A 19849-nucleotide genomic window follows, 5' to 3' on the forward strand; every position below is an offset into this window, starting at 1 on the left:
TTCAAAGTTTATGAATTTGGAAAATTAAATATCAAAGGAATGCGCTAATTGTTATAAACTAGACGATCTACATATCAAGTGAATGGTTATTCAATTTAGTATCTCACGTTCATATATCATTTTTCAATGATACTGCAAAGTTTTCGAGAGATTTAGAAAAACTTTCCCGCATCAGTTTTTAATTCTTCATTACCTTAGTATCCAAGTGAAAATGAAAACAAAAAAAACTATACGAGATTTATTTCAAAGATTTTTAGGTTTTCGGATGTTTATATGTATGATATTTAAAGGACCATGGACATGGTCACGCCAATTCGGTCAGTTTTCAATGTGGTAAATGAAAGTAAATACGGTTGTCCAAAATCCAAAATAGGAATCATTTTATTAGTAAATGGTAGTTTCAGTAGTAGTATTTCAACTAAATAAAATTTAGGTGACAAGTCCATTTAAGTAATTGGAGCGGAACGGTGATGGAAAATAAAGGTTTTCGTACTATAATTCCCGAAATTGTTCTCAAATTTGCGAAAATTCGCAAAGTATGGCTAATATGGAAAACGGAAATATGAATGCTGTTCTTTGCATCTTTTGACTAAAGACCATTGCAATAATCAAAAGAACAAATACAATTTGGTTGAAAAGGGCTGCCAGAGATGTTATTTGACTTTGACATTTGCGTTTAAAGATTTATTATCTTGGGCTCTTGCAATTAAGATAAACGAGATTAATATTTGACATGCTTATTGTTGACCTCATGATAAAATATATTTTCACTATAACCAAAGGATTTGAGAAAAAATTAATCTCTTTCGCCCTAATGCACATGTATGTGTATGCAAATATGTATAGACTATAATTTATATTGCGTCGTAGTGTCTTGGAATTCTGCAAATGATACAAACAGTGTCAGCTGAGTCGTTGTGAAGAGGCCAACGAGCCCGATTGGACCTTTTACTACAAAAATAGGCTAAAAACATAAACGAACAATCTTAAAACGATAATAAATTGTTCCAAATAAACAAAAAAAATGCCGATAGATAAAAACTTGAAGTGCTAATCAATAAATTTGAATATTAACTTTCATTAATATGTCCTTACTAACAACCGAGAATACTGCACTCCTGAGCAATGACAACTCCAAATCCAACGGTTACTACAACGGACATTTCACACAGCAACCAAAGCAACAAAATGGGTATTCTCACTACATCGACGTTTTGGATAAACCTTTATATAAAGGTTATACACCAGTACTTGCGGAACTAGAGTAAGATATAATATATTCCATATTCTATATATGCAGTGCGTTAAAAGCTCATACCACCATTAAGTTTTTTATGCGGAAACTTTCGACTTAGTGGCTAAAAAATTTCAAAATTTTGGCGTAACCGATCCTTATACAAATTTATACCACATTACAAAATAAAATTTTCAAATTATTATCCTCATCGAAGAGTGATTGTTATAGTAAGAGATTTTTTGATGATGGAGCTTGATGATTAGTGCTGGACTGGCCTTAGCAAAGTTATGGTGTCCGCTGCACCCCAAGCCTACTTAACTATTTCATTAGTGGTATTCACCAAAGTGAGCAAGTGGCCTGGCAGTCTGTCAAACGAGCAGATCAGCTCAAGCAACGACTGTTGTCAACAATCGTTGCTTGAGCTCATCTGCTCTTTTGCCAGAGTGCCAGGCCACTTGCTCAATTTGGTGAATACCACTATTGTTTCAGACATTAATAATATTTTCTATCTGTCCATGATGTGAGTTTTCGTTTATTTTTATATAGATCTTTCGGTATATTGCACTTTTTCGGAGCAAAACAGTATTGACTGGAACCAGCGTTGCCGTTTTGATACAATTGTATCACTTTTGATACTTTCTTTCTAAATTGTAAGATTTGATACTTTGATACTTTTTTCACAAATGCCCCATTTTGATACTTTTGGTTGGCAGAAATGAATTTTTGAAAACTAATATTACTAGTTTGAAGGCAAATAATTTTGTTCTTGTTATTTAAAGTCTTATGGCCTTATTTATAAAAAATAAAGGTTTATAAACTTAAAATGTATGCTTAATGAAATGTATGTCATTTTATAAAGCTTTTTAAACGTACTTTATTTCTTATGAATAAGGCCATTACAATTTTATATGTATGTAGATATTTATAAGTTTGATTTGTGGTTGCGTCGGTAGTTTGTGTGGTGTATGGGGCTGTTCATACTAAATTTCACAGTTATTGTACTAAAATCAAAATCATGTTACATTTATTTCTCTTGCCTGTGTTATTGTTAAAATAATTTATGTTGCGTATGACGGCAACTGCGCAATTTTTAGTCAACTTTTGATTTTGATGTCCAGATCGCGCTGTCAAATATGGATAAAACAATTAATTATATTTATAAATATTTTTTTTTTTGCGTGGTACCACCTCTCCATCATTGTATTGGAGAATGTATCAGACTAGGCCGAGCATACATTGAAGTCGAATTATAACTTAAGTAATTTTGTTTATATGACAATTGAGAAGAGCATAGGCAATAATGCTATACATTTCATAAACGAAATTTTTGCACATGCGGCTGTAGATTGCATGCATTTAGGCGATAGGTATCATATCCTTTGCACTTAAAGACGGCTTCTGTTGGCGACCTTGAAAAGAATTTTGACTGCGTCGCTAGCACTTGGTTACTTTTGTATAAAAATCATGGACACTAGTTAGTATACGTTGTCTGCATTTCTAAGGAGCAGAGTTCGTTCCCCTTTGCTCTGGTTATTGTAATTGAGTCCCATCTTATCACTCTTAATGACTCTCGTACCTACGCCCAGGCCTATGGAGATGGTTTGACATGCATCAATAGGTGCCTTTCTCTGTCAGTTTTTTTTTTTCAGGAAATCGCAAAGAACACTGAATAATAATGACACTTGGTGTACGGAGCATGGGCTGTCCGCTAACCCAACCAAAGCTAGTGTTGTGCTCTTCACTATAAGGAGAAAGTAGGAAGGTTTAATTGCACTTACACTTGCAATTCAAATGTATTCCGAAGTTAAGTATATATATGTACATATATGTAAGTACATAATTCTGGATGCCATACTTTCATGGAAGTCTTACTTTGAGCATAAGACCTCCAAAGCGTTGTCGGCATTTGGTAAAGCGTGGGTTCTGTCAGCAAGAAGTATCCTCTTGATCTACAGCTCGACGATAAGGTTAATTGGCAGACACTAAATCAATAGCGCAGGAAATCTTGTTACCAAACTTGAAAGGACAGTCGCATTGTGATGTACGCGACCTTCCTTTACAAAACCTGGCGCTAATCTTGGAGATCTACTTACCATCATCTTATATGCTATCCACCACTTCATATGTGGGGAGGCCTTAACGGCTACCTGCAGGCTTAAAATAAATGGATGTTGGTATGATACTGAATGCGACTAGGAAGAGATTGCTAATGGCAGAGTTTTAGACACGAGGGTCTTTTCAATGCCCCAGGGTAGTATGCCACCATTACCTTTTCTGGGGAGATTCTACAAGATTGAATTCCCCGAGGCTGCTGGCTTAATTCCAACACTCATCCCAGACTCATGCACTCTCGAAACTTTCTTGATGGCGCCGATCACGAACTTCTCTTACTATGGGTGCCAGAACACTCGGGAGTTCCTAGTAATGAGTCATCGGAACATTTAGCCAGAGCGGGCTCAGACCAAGTATTCATCAGTAGGCAACCAGTTATAGTACCCCCACATTTCGTTCAGCAATGACTGGCAGACTTCAAGAGGACTTAGGTGGTCGAAATTCATGTTGCCCTCAATCTCGGTGGGTCATTGAACAGATTAGACTGCCGACAACTTGCCCTATATGACAACCCCATTTGCCCTTCCTAGGTTGAAGAGGACGAGACGGCGGAATACCACCTTTGCACTGATTAAGTATAGGCAGCTACATATATATGTGTTGAGAGACGTACAACTGAGCACTTTGACACCCAACAATCTGCTTCTGTATATCCGTTACTCAAGTAGATTAAAAGGAACAGTACAATGGGCGGCAACCCTGCAGGAAATTGAATTAGTTTGAAAGTTGCTTATAAACTACTTTACTACTGGAGAAAAAAATGCATTTTCGAATGTGAAAAGGGTTGTTGTACTGATTATTTTTTCGATAACTATACATTACATTTTCCCACTGGGCCCATTTGCAGGATACTAAAAGGTGAAAAAAACGATATTTAATACGTGCATCGGGTATATAAAATTCGTTTTCGCCCGAATTTAAACTTATTTACTTGTTTAGATATTCAATTAATTAAGAAAAGGTCACTACAACAATAATTATAAAGCGAAACTTTTTAATAATCGCCGAGGGTTCGATCCCTGATCCGAGCAACATCCAAACATTTTTTTTCTGATAGTGGTCGACCCCCGGCATGCAATGGCAAACCTCCAAGTATATTTTTGCACGAAAAAATCACATTTACTCTCTGTAGCAGTTAATTCATCAAGTTATTAATAAAGTTTGTTAAAAATGTATCCAAACTTGTAAGATTTAGCTCTTGAGTGTCTGGCGCTGTTGCAAGTTATTGCTGAAAATGTTGCTGGTGCTATCAAACCCTAAAGGTATAAACAGACGGCAGCGTGGATCCGGATCAACTCGGGAATTAACTGCNAAGCAAACATTCTGTTATTAAGATTAGCGCTTAGGTGAAAAATTTAACAAATTTTAATTTTTTACTTACAGTTTTTCCGCTGGACTCTCATTGCAAGAACTATTACCTTTCGTTGACGATCCATGGTGGCAAAAGCTGAGACGCACACTCTTCTGCACATGTGTGTTGGTATTTTGGTTGATTTTGTTCACCGCCTGCACGCTAGCCTATATGCAGCATGACCAACAGTGCAGCACTATAATCCATGTGGTGCCAATTACAACAACAACTGCAGCTAGGGCACTTCAAAAAAATTAAATTAATCCATATCTCTGGGAGCGAAAAAGTTGATCAACTTGTATAAGAATTTGAGATGAATTATTAACTGCTCAGTGGTGTGCCTTTACCTGTGCAAGAAATATGTAAATCGGGAAACTACATATACATCCTATAGATATTTATGTACAAAATTATTTGCAAATGTGTATACATATGTCTTTCTTAAAATAAAATCGGAGCAATTAGAACTTTAGAAGAGCTAACCCGTTTGGCTCATTCTTTTTTTTTATTTTTGTTTAGTTTTGTATGACTCGCCAGGTGGCGCTGGAGTCGAGTTAATACTAAAAATCGTACTTATAGTCCGATTTGGTTCATATTTTAAATATATATGCACCTGCAGTTAATCACCAGCTTCGTACAATTTATCTCATTTAGTTGTCTGGACACCTGGGTAATAAGATGAATTGCAAAATTGATGAATTGGCAGGGAAAGATCTGACCGTTGCAGAAAAGGCGCGGTATGTATGTATATCAGTGGCTGCCATTGAGCAATATTTAACTAATCACACAATTCATCAATTACTGGTGTACCACAACGAGGACCAGAGACCGTAACAGTTACATCTTTTATTAAAAAATCGCTCTTTAACAATTATATTTTTTACTTTAATTTAATTATTCCTCAAATAACCGTTATTTCTGATTTTTATCTAAATAATCTGCAAATAACAGTTATTTATTTTCAAATTTGAGTCTCGGTGAAAAAAGAAATCGATTGGTATGTATCACTTAATTGTAGAACATTTCCTTCATAGTGAATTTTTCCATGGCAGTATTCATCAGTAACTGTTATATTAGGTCCCTGGCGAGGACTTTTACGGGCCAATGCCTAATGTCATGTCTTACATGACATAAGACTAGGGGTTGAGATACCAGATGATTGTCGTAGAGTTTACGATCATATAAAAAGATTTCGCTTGCTTGACATCGAAAAAGTTCATATGTATTACATATATATTTGTAACCGAAAGGAATAGTGATTTCATATGGCGCCACGGAGCTACTCATGGTGGCTGTTTAAAAAAAAAAAAATAGAATTTGCTAAAGAGTCGACAGCAGGCAAATTAGGAAATTCAGACCTTTCAAGTTTTAATTGAAACTAATTTAATTTGGCTGTATAAATAGTTTTTTTTTTTAGTACAAATATTTAGAACAAAATATTATTCCACCTTTTTCAATAAAACCACAAATTAAAAAGTGATTCATTGGTGAAGGAAACTTCTTATAGCCGTTTATTCTGAATATTTCGCGAAACTTTAAATACAACATTTTGCGTGTTTAAAGCAAAGCAAAACTCGCATTAGAATCAGAAGGATTCGATGTTTATGTATTATTTTGGCCTTATCGGATTTTCGGTGCTTCGTGGCGTGGACTTGGCAATCTTGCATTCTATTCATAAAAAGTGGACTTAGCAAATTTTCACTCAAAGCTAGCGATATAAGAAAAGAATCTTATTTTTCTGAATAATCTACTTGTTTGCTTTTGGGCACCTAAATACGTAGATCAATAGTAAACTCTCGTTTTCATATTTTAAATAGATGGAAACTCAAGCCAAGAATTATGTGGAATAAAATTTTCCGTTCTACTTGTCTTGATATTTTACTATTGAAATATTCATTCTAAGTTTTTTTATTTCCCTTTATCTCTGCTTCAATTGAGTGTCTCTTCGATTTAACAAAAAAGATATTTAATACGAAAATGGCAAGAGAATTGGAATTGTGAGATAATCTCATTTAAAAAAATTTGCAAAGAAGTTAGTAATATCCCAAAACTATTTCCCGCATTTTTGAAAGGTTAAACTGGCAAATAGAAGGGGTTCATGCTTGCTTAAATCAAAGAAAGTTGCGGCGAGTAAGGTTGACAGCTTTACCCAAATTATAATGATTTACTCTGTATCTAACTGAACTGCACTTTCCTCGTTTTTATGAGCGCATTGATATAATATGTATATACATGTATATATATGGCGGACTCAATTAGAAACAACTTTCTGACGTTTGAAATCCCCGGAATAGTAAATAGTCTGCACCTCTAACTAGGTCGTAATCGCTTTCAATAATATTAAACAAATTAAATGAAAACAAATACAAAACCTTAGATTATTTTCACGAACGATTAATTTTTTCTTAGATTTTTGCAATAATTTTAAATTAAAACACATCGTATTATTGCATCAACATTGAATCATTGTAAGATTGCGCTACACAGGTCGGATACGATACGGACCGCTTTAAAGCAACTTATCAGCAAAAATTTATTTTCCCTCCATCGAAGATCCGCAAAAGATTACAGTCGCTTTCATTTGTAAATAAACATACATATGCCCGAATCTCACGAGTTGTTACATTTTTCGACAAAAATGTGTTTTTGGTCGAAAATGGTGGCACACTCATCTTAGACAATGCACAGTCTACAGTTTTGCATAAATAATAAGACTCCATCACGAAATCGTGTTTAGATTAAAACTTAAAAAAGATATACTCTAAAAGTAAAACCAAAACCAAACGTGCTCATATACCGTAGTTGTGTCAGTCAGCGAACACGTTTACTCGCGCGCCTTAAATTAAAAATGTTATTATTTAAAACTAGTTTGGAAATAGCGTGGAAGATTTTTACACAGTATTCCTTATGCACATACATATTACTTTCTTTATGCATAATATATAACAATTTTAGAATGAATCTCGAGTGTGCCAATAAAATTTGTAAAAATGGAATTTTAATTTCTCAAATCATATACTACGTTATACGTAAGCTATTTGCAAATACCTAACTCACTATTTATTCGATGGAGAAATATTCTTTTTTAATATTGCCTGATTATAAAAAGGCAATAAGATAACCAAATAGTACCACTAATCAATACTTATTTGCGTGATTTAGTTATTTGCAAATAAATAATTAATTCAGCGTTTATACGGCAAAGTTTACTATTTTACAAATTGTTATTAATGCGTGCGTATAAACGTAGTAATATTTTAAACAATATATATATATATTTTTTTTTCATTTGGTGGCGTATGTGTAAATATTAAAATTGCACAATCCGCTTTAATTTACGTTAGTAATGAAAATACGATAAGTAAAAAATTTTATTAAATCTAAAATTTATATTTAAATAAAAGCAATTGCAATATATAACGCGTCGAACTAAGTATGCCGGACATTTTTTTCTGTCGTCGGTTTTATCCTATCAGTGATATTTTTTCCACTTTCTTTGATTACCCGAATCAAACTTTTTGCTTGACTAACTGCGACGCTGTGCAACTTGACTGTTCGTGGCGATGTAGCCCAACTGCTGAAGTTAAACTCCCCAATTTCACTGCAATTCACATATCCATTACCAGGATCCTTACGCCGTTCCATTACATATAGTCGCACCTGTTGTACCGCGTCAGAGTTCCGACAAATGATCTTTGACAAGGTGACATTGTAGATTTCACGCAATTGAGCTGAAAATAAAATTGTGGATATGTATTTTTTCTGACCACTTTTGAACTATTTTATTTTTTACTTTTTAACAGTATTGAAAACGTCTTGTCAGGGATAATCGATAGATCTGGCTAACACTAACTATAGGTTAAACAGCGGCATCGACCTTATCGCCTCCCCGTTATATGTTATGAAGTCGATAACGATGTTTAACCTGCAGTTAATGTTAACGAGACATAGAGTAACCGACCCTTAGACTTGGAGTCGAAACCGACCTAATCAGGTTTATCTGCCGCATAATCATTGGCAGAGTGGTGTATTTATTTTATTGAGCGAAGTGTTAATATGGACGAGCGCTAAGTTTTGTGCCTCTCATCCCGCTCTCCTTTGGACTGCAGTCGTAAATGAACTGCTTTAGAGCATGTTCGCAGTCATGGTAAGTGATCTGTACACAATAATCTCGCACTTTCCCTCAATTGGAAAATACATATGTAAGTTCTTGTAAATAGTAAACGCTCGCGGAAGCCTAACATTGAGCAAAGATTAAAAAGGGCATTAGTGGCTTTATGCTGTCTCAGGAAAATAACTGATAAAAAATGGGTCCTCTCCTTTAAACTTATTTCGTGGCTCCATTGGACCAAACTATCTTTCATGTTCCTACCTGCTTCATCCTGTTCCTTAGAGTTTTCCTCTAGTGCAATAGGCCGGAGAATAGTACGTCAATAACGATTTTATAGTGAGTGCAACGGGCCATAATGATTGGGGAAAGTTGGGCCTGTAGCACCCAAGTACCGCACGTCATGCCATGCCAAGTATAGCCTGGCGGTCGCTGAAGCTCGCGCAACGGTCATACTATATGCTTAGCTAGCTCCGCTTATGCCACTCTAATATTATCGAGATCCTTGAATTGGCCCCTTAAAAGATATATCATTGCTAATGATTCTACAGTCTAGCTTCAAGCAGCTCGCAGTCCTCAAGGAATAACTCGGTGAGGGCAGCCTCCGCACGTAAGGCCAGTGTACTTTTATATGAATGTACCGAAGCTTGACGGAAGTGGTCAAATAATAGTAATGGTCATAGTAGGGTACTAACGGAGTACTCGGGGCTTCTCAGATTGGGGACTACGCACTTCCGAACGCCACTCCCACTACCGTATTTACGATACTCCTACCCTTAAGGGAAGCTTAGAAACAAGAAGCTGTAAGGAGTGGCGAGTCAATTCATCATGTATACACAGACGGCTCAAGCCTCGAGGGTACAGTTGGTGGAGGTGTATACTCCAAACACCTGGAAATCTCCCTTAGCGTTCTTCTTCCGGACCACTGTCGCGTTTTTCAGGTGGAACTGATGGCAATCGACAGTGCATATGATAAGTGATACCAGACTCTCCGCTCTGCATAGATAATTCTTCGATAACTTGGAGGACCTTAGATGCGTGGAAATCAGGGATCTTTCAAAATGCTTGCGAAATTCAAAATGGTTTTAGGATGTATTGGGAGTAGCTGACCTCACATATACTATATGTATCAGGCACGAAATCGTATGTCGGACGATTTGTCTAGGAGGAGTACCCTGAAAGCAATCCAAAGAAGCGTTTTGACTACAGGAGTACTTTCCTTGGATAGCCTTATAACATGAGAGCTCAGTAAATAGCGATCGATTACTTATGCAACCGCAATGTCTTAGTGTGGTCCAGACCAAACTGGAGACAATCAGGGCTACATCTTGGGCTCGCAAAGTCGTAACTATCTGACTTCATAGAGGGGTTTGTGGGACTGTCAGTTGCCAATGCTGTATTGTGTATTTCTAACACAAAAAACAGTTGATTTCGAAAAACTGCCATTGCCACTGCGCTGTTGCATTTTGGACATTTATTCTAACCTGGCTGTTGATAGGCTGAGATCTAATTATATCGGCTCGCATTTCCTGAACAGCTATGAGGTTTTTGAAACTAACATCGTCAGCCTTTGCCAAATAAGTTTAACAGCTACCGTTCAAAATATAGTTTGGTTTTGCAGAACAACTTTCGGGTAGTCGAAGTGTGCCACTCTGTACCAGCGCAGCCTAATTTACCTCTGAGTCAACTAGAAAGTTGCTTTTTAAAGTAATAAACTAGAGGTCGATTTTTTGCTAAAATATACGCCGCGGCGAATGACAAATGGTTTTTTCTGAAAACCTTTTTATGACTGAAGTACACTTGCACATTTGTCACAGTCTGCCGAGGGAAGACCGCTGTGATAAAATTTTTTTTTGATTTCAAGAATCGGACCTGAGTCCTACCGATATGCAGAGCGCTCCTCTAAACACTTGGTCTTCAACGCAAAGCCCTGATTATGTATCTTTAACGGATTATGTGGCATAAAGACTGAAAGCATTAGCACACATCATTGGGCAATTTCTTAATCAAGTTCGACCTCTAAGTTACTAAGCAAAATTTTTGCGCTCTACATTTGCTTACCTTTCGTAAAACGTTGTGGCCCTATCTTCCTTTCGTACCAGTGGGAGTCACCTCTTTTTAGCCGCATGAACTGGTCAGATACTAAACACGCTAAGAGTGGTCCGAAAATGGAATCATCTAATGGTGGTTCACTCAATGCTCCTGTATATACATCCACATCATGCGGTGAGCTACAAAGAAATATTCATACTTATATACATACAATGGTTACGAATATGTCAGAAGTGCAGCTTCCGTACCTATAAATATTCCGAATCGACTGCAAAGTATCTGCGTCAATTGCAGTCGCCATTTCTTCCCACGTATCCACCGGCGGCAGTTTGCAATGCTTGCGAAACACAGGATATGCTGGTAAACCATGATCTCGACCACGCTGTATATTAAGAGAAACCAAATCGAGACCACAAAGCGGCTTCATATCTTCATCGGTATTGCCTTCGAATATTTTCTGTGTCACTTCATAAGAGAAGAAACGATCAACTCGCAACACAGCCGTATTGGTGGCTGTCAGAAGTGCCCGATCGATGCCATGCTCGTTCCACAGCGAAAAAGGATTGAAAAGCATTTTATGCAGCTCAATAGCTTCAGGTGTGTTGTTGTCACGTGTAGCGTTGAGTACGCCCTGTAAGAATCATATATGTATGTATTTATGTATGTATATATATGAAAGAAGATCTTAAAGTTACTTCCACCGTACTCACCGGCAGCAGTGTGTGCGCGAACCTAAAAGCAGCTCCAGCAAAGCAGTTAGCTATACGTGGATCTACATTCCGATCGTAAGTGTCCGGTGCGTCTAAATCGTTTGCATTTGGCAACAAGCCTTTTTTCTCCGCCAATTTGCGTCCGAGTAAAATGGGCAAAAACTCATTGTAAGTGATATGTGCCATTTTAGCACTCAATATTTTACGCGATTCCTGGAACACCATCTCGTCATCCCAATGCGGATTGACTGCTTGCAAACCACGTGCCAAGTAGTTATGATGGCGTGCCCACAGCAGATGCATCGACGTCAAAAGCAAATTTTCATTGGCTCGGTCGTCGCCTGCTTCGAAGCAATACTTTCCCTCACGCACCATCTGCGCGCGATTGCAACCATCATCCAAATCGGTGGATATTGGTAGCAATTCACGGCCGTCGCTGGTTTTGTACATACGGATGGTGCCGTTGAGCATGTTACGTAAGTGGCGTTGCCGCTGCTCGTTATTTCCATAAACCGCCGAGGCGTCGATGAAGGCCGTTGCTTGATTTAGTTGCTGACGTGGCCCAAAATGTCCAGTAGGTGCGGGCGCTGAGCGCACAAAATTCAAGCAAGTCACATTGTAGCGCTGATAGTACGGATCATCGGGCAATATGGGAACCGAAAAACATTCCGGATGGATATTTGTTGAAGGTAGTGAGCAACAATTAATCGATTCACCTTCCTCAGAGGATGACAACGAAGTGGCAGTAATGTCATGATCGAGAAATTGCCCAAAAACTGCCAGCATGACGGTGAAATTTGAATCTGTATCGTATGAGGCGCGGTGTATATCCAAAGAGACTTTACGCGCTGGGGGCAGTTGCGTGCCGTTTTTGGCGTGACTGACACGTGGCAACCAAATACCATCCGCATAATCGGGTGCCACCATGCGTCGATAGGGTACCATCGCAGCTCCGTAAAGCCGTGGATGTGCCTTATTGTTGCACACACCGTTTGCCGTGCGGTAGCGCGCATTAAAATCGCAATCGAAGTTTATCGTCGGATCGGGCAAGTCTATCTTAGGCCCAACACCTATATTGTAGCGACCCATCGGTTTCGTATAATTCAATATTTGTGCAATATTCGTGGTGGCATGATTTTCCACATAACCGCGCCTAGCCATTTTGCGTGACGCCGAATCTGTGCTCAGCGAGCGGTAATGCCGGAAGGCAGGACTGTTAACCGGAGTCGGTTGTTGGCTTTCTTCCAAGATTTCGCGGTCACCCAACGCTTTAATACCGGCACTTATAGCCTGATCGGTTTGCATTCGATTCATTTTTGTTTGCTTGAGTGCCCACTCAGCAGCGGGTTCATCGTCCAATGGCGCTATTGTGGCTTCGAGTACGGCGCTTGCATCCGCACTGCTGTTGGCGGGTTTTGTTTCGTTTGTTGTACTCGCTAGAAGTAGTATGGGCGGAGGCGGCTCTTGTGTTTCTTCTACTAGCGCTAGTGCAATGAGCAAAGCAACAATAATAATCAGTCTAAAGGAAAGAAAGAAAGGAAGAAATACAATACACAGCTCACGCTAATCAATATGCATGCGGAAATGGGATAGATCATTTTATATATATCAAAGCGTACAAGTGTTTATATTTTTTTTTGTTTTTATATGCATCTGATTTGTAAAACTCATCCGAGTAGAAAATAGCACCAAAAGTTGCAGGAGTCAAGTTTAGGTTATGCAAGTTTTATATAATTTGGTATTGCTATAATAAAAAGGGCTGCCTGTATAGAGTAATTTAGGGGCTAAATTATTAGCGGTCTACAGCTTAATATGCTTTAATAAATGTTTTAAGATTAGCGAAAAAGGCGGTGGCCGTCAGATTTTTTCTTATCGTCAATAGGCGGTTTCACTTTGTTTAGTAATCTAAAGGTTGTGGGATCAACAAAACTAGGAGTGAGATTTGTTTTGTTTTTTTTTTTCATCAGGAACTATCACATATGTATACTATATGTTCATGTATGTTCACGTTCATATGTATGTATTTTTGGCTGACATACCGATTGGCATTTAGAAGAAGTACATTAGCTACGAGCAATTTTACGGCTGTGTAAAATAACGTTGAGCAATACCACCAGCTCCGTCAGAATTGGGAATGCTGCATGCCGATGGCATCGAAATCATCGGCATCAAGAGCCGCGAAGTCTGTTCTTCCTTTCCCCAAGTTGGATTAGGAAGCAAAGTGATTGGGTCTGTTGGCCAACGAGGACAAGACGAAGTATCTCCGGTCATCAAATAAACAGTCAGGGCAATCGGGCGTTGGCTCCCACATAACTGTTGAAAGTTATAATTTCGAGAAAGTAGAGAGTTTCGATTTCTTGAGACCGATAATAATGTCAAGAGTGTTACTTTGAATTACGTAGGCAATGCAGGAGTAAAGTTCTCGCTCGACGTACGAAAACCACATTCTACAAGTCACTCATCATACCCATGCTGTTATATGGCGCATAAGCATGGACAATGATAACATCCCATGAGGCGTCTCTTAAGAGTATTCGAGAGAAAGATTTTGCGTAAGTATCGTAGATAGCGCCTTATAAGCAGTCCTAAAGTGATTGGCCAAAACAGCAGCATGACTATGTTTTTGAGATTGTGCAAAGCCTGAGATTCCAATCTTCGGGCATGTAATCATAAAACCAAATAACGCCAAAGAGCTGATACACGCTCACAATCAGCTGGAGTGTGACTTTGTATGCATTGCATTTCTCTACAGCAGCGATTTGGCACTTGTAGTAACCAGCCACCGCCTTCGCAGCGCTATGCAGAGATTGAGAAATTTAATCCACCTGCTATTGCTTCTTAACGACGTCAAAGCTTTGCGGTGCTTTATTGCCCATCCGGTCATATTGTAATGAAGTAATGGAGGCCAAAAGTCATGTAACTCAGAAAAAGAAGCACTTTCAATTCTTGTCTGGGCATTCCTATGTACATACTAGAGAAGGGCACGGACCCTGGTTTTTGCAGATTGAGATATTTCTTAGCTCCATTTCGCATCCTGAACTGACAATTTCAGAAGGAATAATGTTTTGAAATGTTTAATAGTTTCATATGGTCAACATTTTTGGGAACGAGGAACGATTGAAGAAAAACATTTGTTTGACTCACCCGTCAACTCTCTATATAATTTGTTAATATACATCTTAAAGCACCTAGAAACAAGTGCCGATTGGCATCCAACGTATGCGGTGCGCGTTCATTTCTCTTGTGGCTCGCATGTGATCAAAATGGAGAATATAGTCAAGTATAGTAAGTAGCGTTAAAGACCGCATATTTCGATTTATAGATTTGTCATAAATGGGTATTATCCAAAAGTTAAAATTTGTATAGTTTCTTTGAACCTTGATCTTCGTTAAAATACTTTAGTCTAATTTGTAACTTTGCAGGGCTCGCCAAGTTTTCCGTACGTGTGGCGTTATATATAACTGACTTCCAAACAAGTTTACGTTAAAGACCACTAAAAACCGAATGCCAGCAAAAAACAACAAAAGATAGAAGTCAAGTGTCTGTATATAAAATGTAGCTTTTGAGGTTTATTATCAGGATAACTGAAAAACTTTCTCGGTTTTTATTTTGGCCATATATGTACTTATGTAAATAGCTAAGAATACATACATATATATATTCAGAATGGCCTTTCAACGGCAAACATTACTATCGGGTTACAGTGATCTAAAGAATGTTACGAAGAAAACTCAATTTTTTAGGGCGAATTCATACCAAGTGGTCTTACCGGAGCAGCTGATTTCAAGGCGAATTACGCTGATGTTTGTTGCAATTTTTTTCGTTCTGATTGGCATTGTGGCTCCTAGCCGATCGTGGGGATTGATCCCAATATTTTTAGGGCAGAGCTCAGGAAGGAGAGGAACGCACTTAACGATCTAAACTGGCATTGCTCGGTAGGACTGCGTCAGAAAAAAAGCCACTGGGAGGGTACAATAATGAGATTCCAAAACTTTATTAACCTCCCAAAGGCTATCTTGATAGGACACTGCAGACTAAGAGCGCATCTGTATAAGCTGAAAATATAGTCAAATGATCTACATATGTTCATTCTGTGACTCGACCAGTGAAACACCATTACATCTTCTCATCGAGTGAGATGCCATCTCAGTGAAACAAAAGTCAAACATGCACTTTATTACACAAAAATTTAATAAGCTGCATACTCTAAATCTTTCTAAAAAATCGAATTAAAAGCTCGAAATTTTTACGAAAAATTGTTGAAACTTTTTAAACATTGCACTAAGATTGAAAATTGGATTTAAAAGGGTTTTCATAAAGAATAAACTAAATTTTTATAAAATAATATTTAAGTTTACAATTTAACAAAAACCATTCAGGAAGGTCCCAAAAAAGTTTCGGAAAATTCCTTATTGAATCTCAAAAAGCCTTGGAAAACCCGAAAAATTGCGAGGGAAAAATAAAAAGCAAAAATTTTATTAGTTTTTTTTCTCAACATATTTAAAGTTACGAAGAAACCATGTTCTTCAATGTAAGAAGGTTCCATTCGTACCTTCCAAATACCAATACATTAAGTTTTTCACATTTTCGTTTAATCTTCGTTGAAAAATTTAAGTTTTTCCCAAAGAAGTCGACCACAAACCAGAGCTTATCAGTCAACATTGTAATATTACAACCGACTATTCTTTTTTTTTACCAAATCATGTTTCATAACTCACACGACAGTTAGGCCTAAACAGCATTGAAACTGTTGCATTTTCCGGTAACGACGCGAACGTGGCGACACACCGCCTGGGAAAACGTAGGCTGGACCCAAAGGTGGTGACATTCCAGCGGTTAACGGTGTGGTTTCCTCCGACATTTTGACACACTAATTAAAAATAAATCAACACACAACTTGCGAAATTAAATTTCTCACAATTATGTACATATGTAGTTCATTAACCGTAATTTAGTTTAATTAATAGTTTTTCCCTTCAAAATCAGGCTCTTTTAAATAACGGCAAAATGCTAAAACGAACCGCTCACTGGCTAATTGGCTGGCTAACTGAATGCGCAACACTGGTACTTTCAATTGCAATACACGACGCTGCTACTATCACGGCAATCACACAGAGCAAGAGAAGTTGGGCATAAAGTTGCAGCTGCATTTGCATTTGTAAGGCTTCAAAACTACAAATTGCTAACAGACAGCGCGTCGAACGGACAGATGCAAAGTTATATAGGTAAGTATAGATGTAGATATGTGTGTGTGTACCTCTAAGATGCACATCCATATTTATGTATGAATTTGCAACAAACATTTGCATGTACATACATACATATGTATGTATTTCGATTAGGCCTTTGCTCTTTCATTGATGCGCGTTAATGATTTGAAATTTCCTTATCTTAACGGCTTACAACTAATATTAGTTTACTTTAAAATTTTTTGAATTTACATGCCTAAATCGAACCAGTTTTCATGCTGATACCTTCTGATTTGCTAAGTATCACAAACATATTAGCGTGGGCCGAAAATCCGCTTTTATAGAATTTTGATTGGTACTAGCAAAAATATGGCTCATTATGCTTTAAAAAAAATATGTGTGAAATTTGGAATTTTTTGGTAAATATCCTAGGCTCGCCCAAGTCCATCAAAGTTCAATGTGCTCAAAAAATAAAAATTAATGAATAAATTAATTAATACATTTTTTACTAAAGTTGCAATAATCTTCTAAAGTATTAGTCCTACATAATTTGCTATATGGACCTTTTTTGTAGAGAATCGAAGTTAGCTAACATTTTTTTAGTACTTGAACTTTGATGGCCTTGGGCGAGCCTAGTATATTGACCATTTCACAGATATTTTTTAGAGCATAATGAAATCAAATTTTTGCTATTAACAATCAAAATTGTAAAAAAGCGGTATTTCGGCCCACGCCAATACATATGTATGTACTATATGTATACACCCGAATGAAGCACATTGATTGCTATGTAATATTATGCTTGTCTTTTGATACGTACGTACATCCATATGCAGGTAAGTAGTTATGAAAACAAGAATAGTGGAAATTCATACCTGATTTATATTACACTAAGTATCAAACGTAATTCATTTTAATGCAGGGTCCAGTTTTTTAACTTAACGGCCATGACGACCGACAAGGGTTAAGGTCTAATGCTAATGCATTGTAAGTAGGTTTGTACCATACCCAGGATGATAATCCAATCCAGACGAACACGAATGAAATCTTAAATACTACCAACACGTCTTCCTCTTTGGCTCTGTAACCGCCTAAACGATTTTAGCTGACTTCAACATAGCGCGCTGTGGCGGTTAAATTTTTTGCAAGGGCATGTGAAGAGGTGCTGAGAGTCATGTGGCGACTTTCCCCATGCCTGGCATTGGTTAGGCACTTCTTTATTAATTCTGCTCAGGTATGAGTTAAGCCAGAGCGAAGTTGGGCTATTGTGGTGCGGATCTCCCGAGGCAGACAAATTTCTGTCCCCTCCACTTCCGGTGGTTGTGTGCCCAGAACGGCATTCACAAGGCGGGAGTCTACATACCTCGAGACTGATTCCCTGTAAATGCCGATCAGGGCCTGTCGGTAGGCTGACGGGTCCAGAGGTTGTTTAATGAACCTCTGCACTTCGTCCGTCAGTTCGTAGAAATGCCTCCTGACGTGCCTTGGCGAGGGCTCTTCTGCAAGCAGCTGTTTGCTAGGATAACCACGTCTGTGGCTCCCCACAAGGAACTGCTTGCAGAGCATTGGGTTATGCTCCTTGACTGGGAGCATCTGGGCCTCGTCGTGTAGGTGGTGTTGGGGCGTCATCAGGAGGCATCCGGTCGCTGTCCGTTTTGCCGCATTCTGGCAAGTTTGTAGCTTCATCCACGGCGTCCTGCTAGTCCCAAGCGACCACACGGGCGCGGCATAGTTTAGAACCGGCCGGCCAATTGCCTTGTATGTTGCCAACAACGTTTCTTTATCTTTGCCCCAAGTGCTGCCGGCCAGCGACTTGAGGACATTGTTGCGGCTCTGTACTTTGTTGATAATTGTGGTTGTATGCGCCGAGAAGGAGAGCAGACTGTCCAAGGTAACTCTGAGGATTTTCGCCGACCACCCTTTAAGTCCCTGTGGGAGACAGGAGGCCTCTATATCTTCTAGCAGCGTTGAATGACTGACACTGTCGAACGCCTTGGACAGGTCCAAAGCTACTAGAATAGTTCTCTCAAAGGGGCGGTTTCGGTTAAGGCCATGAGTTATCTGGGTGTTTATGGCGTGTGCACTTTACGGAACCCATGCTGATGCTTCCCCAGCTTCAGGTGGTTCGTGAAAAACGGGAGTAGCAAGGCCTCTAGTATCTTCGCTACCGGGGAAAGGAGGGTTATCGGGCGATAAGACTCTCCTTTGTTGGCTGGTTTCCCCGGTTTGAGCAGTGGGACCACTCTCCCCATCTTCCATATGTCTGGAATGACGAGAGTGGCCATAGACAAGTTGAGGACCTCCGTTAGGTACGCTACTCCCGCAGGACCCAAATTTTTCAGCAACAACATGCATGATCCGTCGGGTCCAATGGCTTTGGAGGCTTTCGCCTTCCCGATGGCTACCCTTACCTCACCGCTGGTGAAAACAAGAGGCGCACTGGGTTTTGGCATTTTGTGCAGCCTTCTGGTTACTCGACGTGTGGCTTTATCCACCGGAAGATGCATAATAAACTGCCGGCTAAAATAGCTCCCGCATCGCTCCGGGTCCGACGAAGCGTGGTCACCAAAGTCTATTTCGACTCTGTCGACACGCGTCGTCGGGTTGGACAACGACCTCACGGTTGACAAAAGCTTATTCACACCAGAGGCGAAGTTACAGGGCTTCAGATGCTCTGCAAATTTCTTCCGCTTATGTACGTCCACAAGTTGCCGAATGCCGAATTAAGATCAATGATACGGGGATTTCCGGGATCGGTCTGACGATTGGGATGAAGCGAGCTGCAGCAGCAGTGACAACCCTGCGGATTTTACGTTCACCTATGTAGACGTCGGTTGATATGCGTAGTGCAGTGAAGGCGCTTTCAGTAACATCCGCGAAGCCTTTCCAGTAAGCTTTGGAAAATTTGACATAGGTCCAGTGATCCGCGGAAGCAAAGTCGGCAGGTTTATCAATCGAGATTACTATGCGCAGATGGTCTGATGCTAGGGTCAGCATAAGTCGCCATGATGCGCTGTTGATCAGACCAGCGCTGACAACTCTTAGGTATGTATACGTTAAATATTTAAAATATATTGCTCAACATCGCCT

The 19849-nt window shown here is 38.9% G+C and overlaps 2 protein-coding genes across 3 annotated transcripts; one reads left to right on the forward strand and one right to left on the reverse strand.

Annotated features, from left to right (window-relative positions):
- Positions 1–883: 883 nt before the first annotated feature.
- Positions 884–5182, forward strand: LOC108376722 (uncharacterized). The gene is made up of 2 exons (XM_017632953.1): positions 884–1264; positions 4733–5182. The coding sequence occupies exons 1-2, from the start codon at positions 1086–1088 to the stop codon at positions 4956–4958; spliced, it is 405 nt and encodes a 134-aa protein (XP_017488442.1). The 5' UTR covers positions 884–1085; the 3' UTR covers positions 4959–5182.
- Positions 5183–7951: 2769 nt separating this feature from the next.
- On the reverse strand, positions 7952–17786 carry cd (peroxidasin homolog cardinal). Of its 2 annotated transcripts, none has more exons than XM_017632950.1 (5): positions 16289–17127; positions 11571–13089; positions 11109–11491; positions 10870–11039; positions 7952–8431 (listed from the first exon to the last, which is right to left on the reverse strand). In XM_017632950.1, the coding sequence occupies exons 1-5, from the start codon at positions 16429–16431 to the stop codon at positions 8130–8132; spliced, it is 2517 nt and encodes an 838-aa protein (XP_017488439.1). In that variant the 5' UTR covers positions 16432–17127; the 3' UTR covers positions 7952–8129. The 2 variants fall into 2 exon arrangements, with proteins under 2 accessions (XP_017488439.1, XP_017488441.1); XM_017632952.1 differs by lacking the exon at positions 16289–17127 and adding an exon at positions 17768–17786 and having other exon boundaries at positions 7953–8431.
- Between the last annotated feature and the right edge of the window lie 2063 nt (positions 17787–19849).

This window comes from Rhagoletis zephyria, unplaced genomic scaffold, assembly GCF_001687245.7.
Source record: "Rhagoletis zephyria isolate East Lansing unplaced genomic scaffold, Rhagoletis_zephyria_1.1 Rzeph_scaffold_10866, whole genome shotgun sequence".
Taxonomy (NCBI): Eukaryota; Metazoa; Arthropoda; class Insecta; order Diptera; family Tephritidae; genus Rhagoletis; species Rhagoletis zephyria.

Excerpts from the sequence above, each read along its gene's own strand:
- LOC108376722 (XM_017632953.1), top strand. The coding sequence starts at position 1,086 with ATGTCCTTACTAACAACCGAGAATACTGCACTCCTGAGCAATGACAAC. Across the intron at positions 1,265-4,732 it reads CCAGTACTTGCGGAACTAGA|TTTTTCCGCTGGACTCTCAT; the intron begins GTAAGATATAAT and ends TTTTACTTACAG.
- cd (XM_017632950.1), bottom strand. The coding sequence starts at position 16,431 with ATGTCGGAGGAAACCACACCGTTAACCGCTGGAATGTCACCACCTTTG. Across the intron at positions 13,090-16,288 it reads TGTTTAGGCCTAACTGTCGT|ACTGATTATTATTGTTGCTT; the intron begins GTGAGTTATGAA and ends TCTTTCCTTTAG. Across the intron at positions 11,492-11,570 it reads TCGCGCACACACTGCTGCCG|GGCGTACTCAACGCTACACG; the intron begins GTGAGTACGGTG and ends TGATTCTTACAG.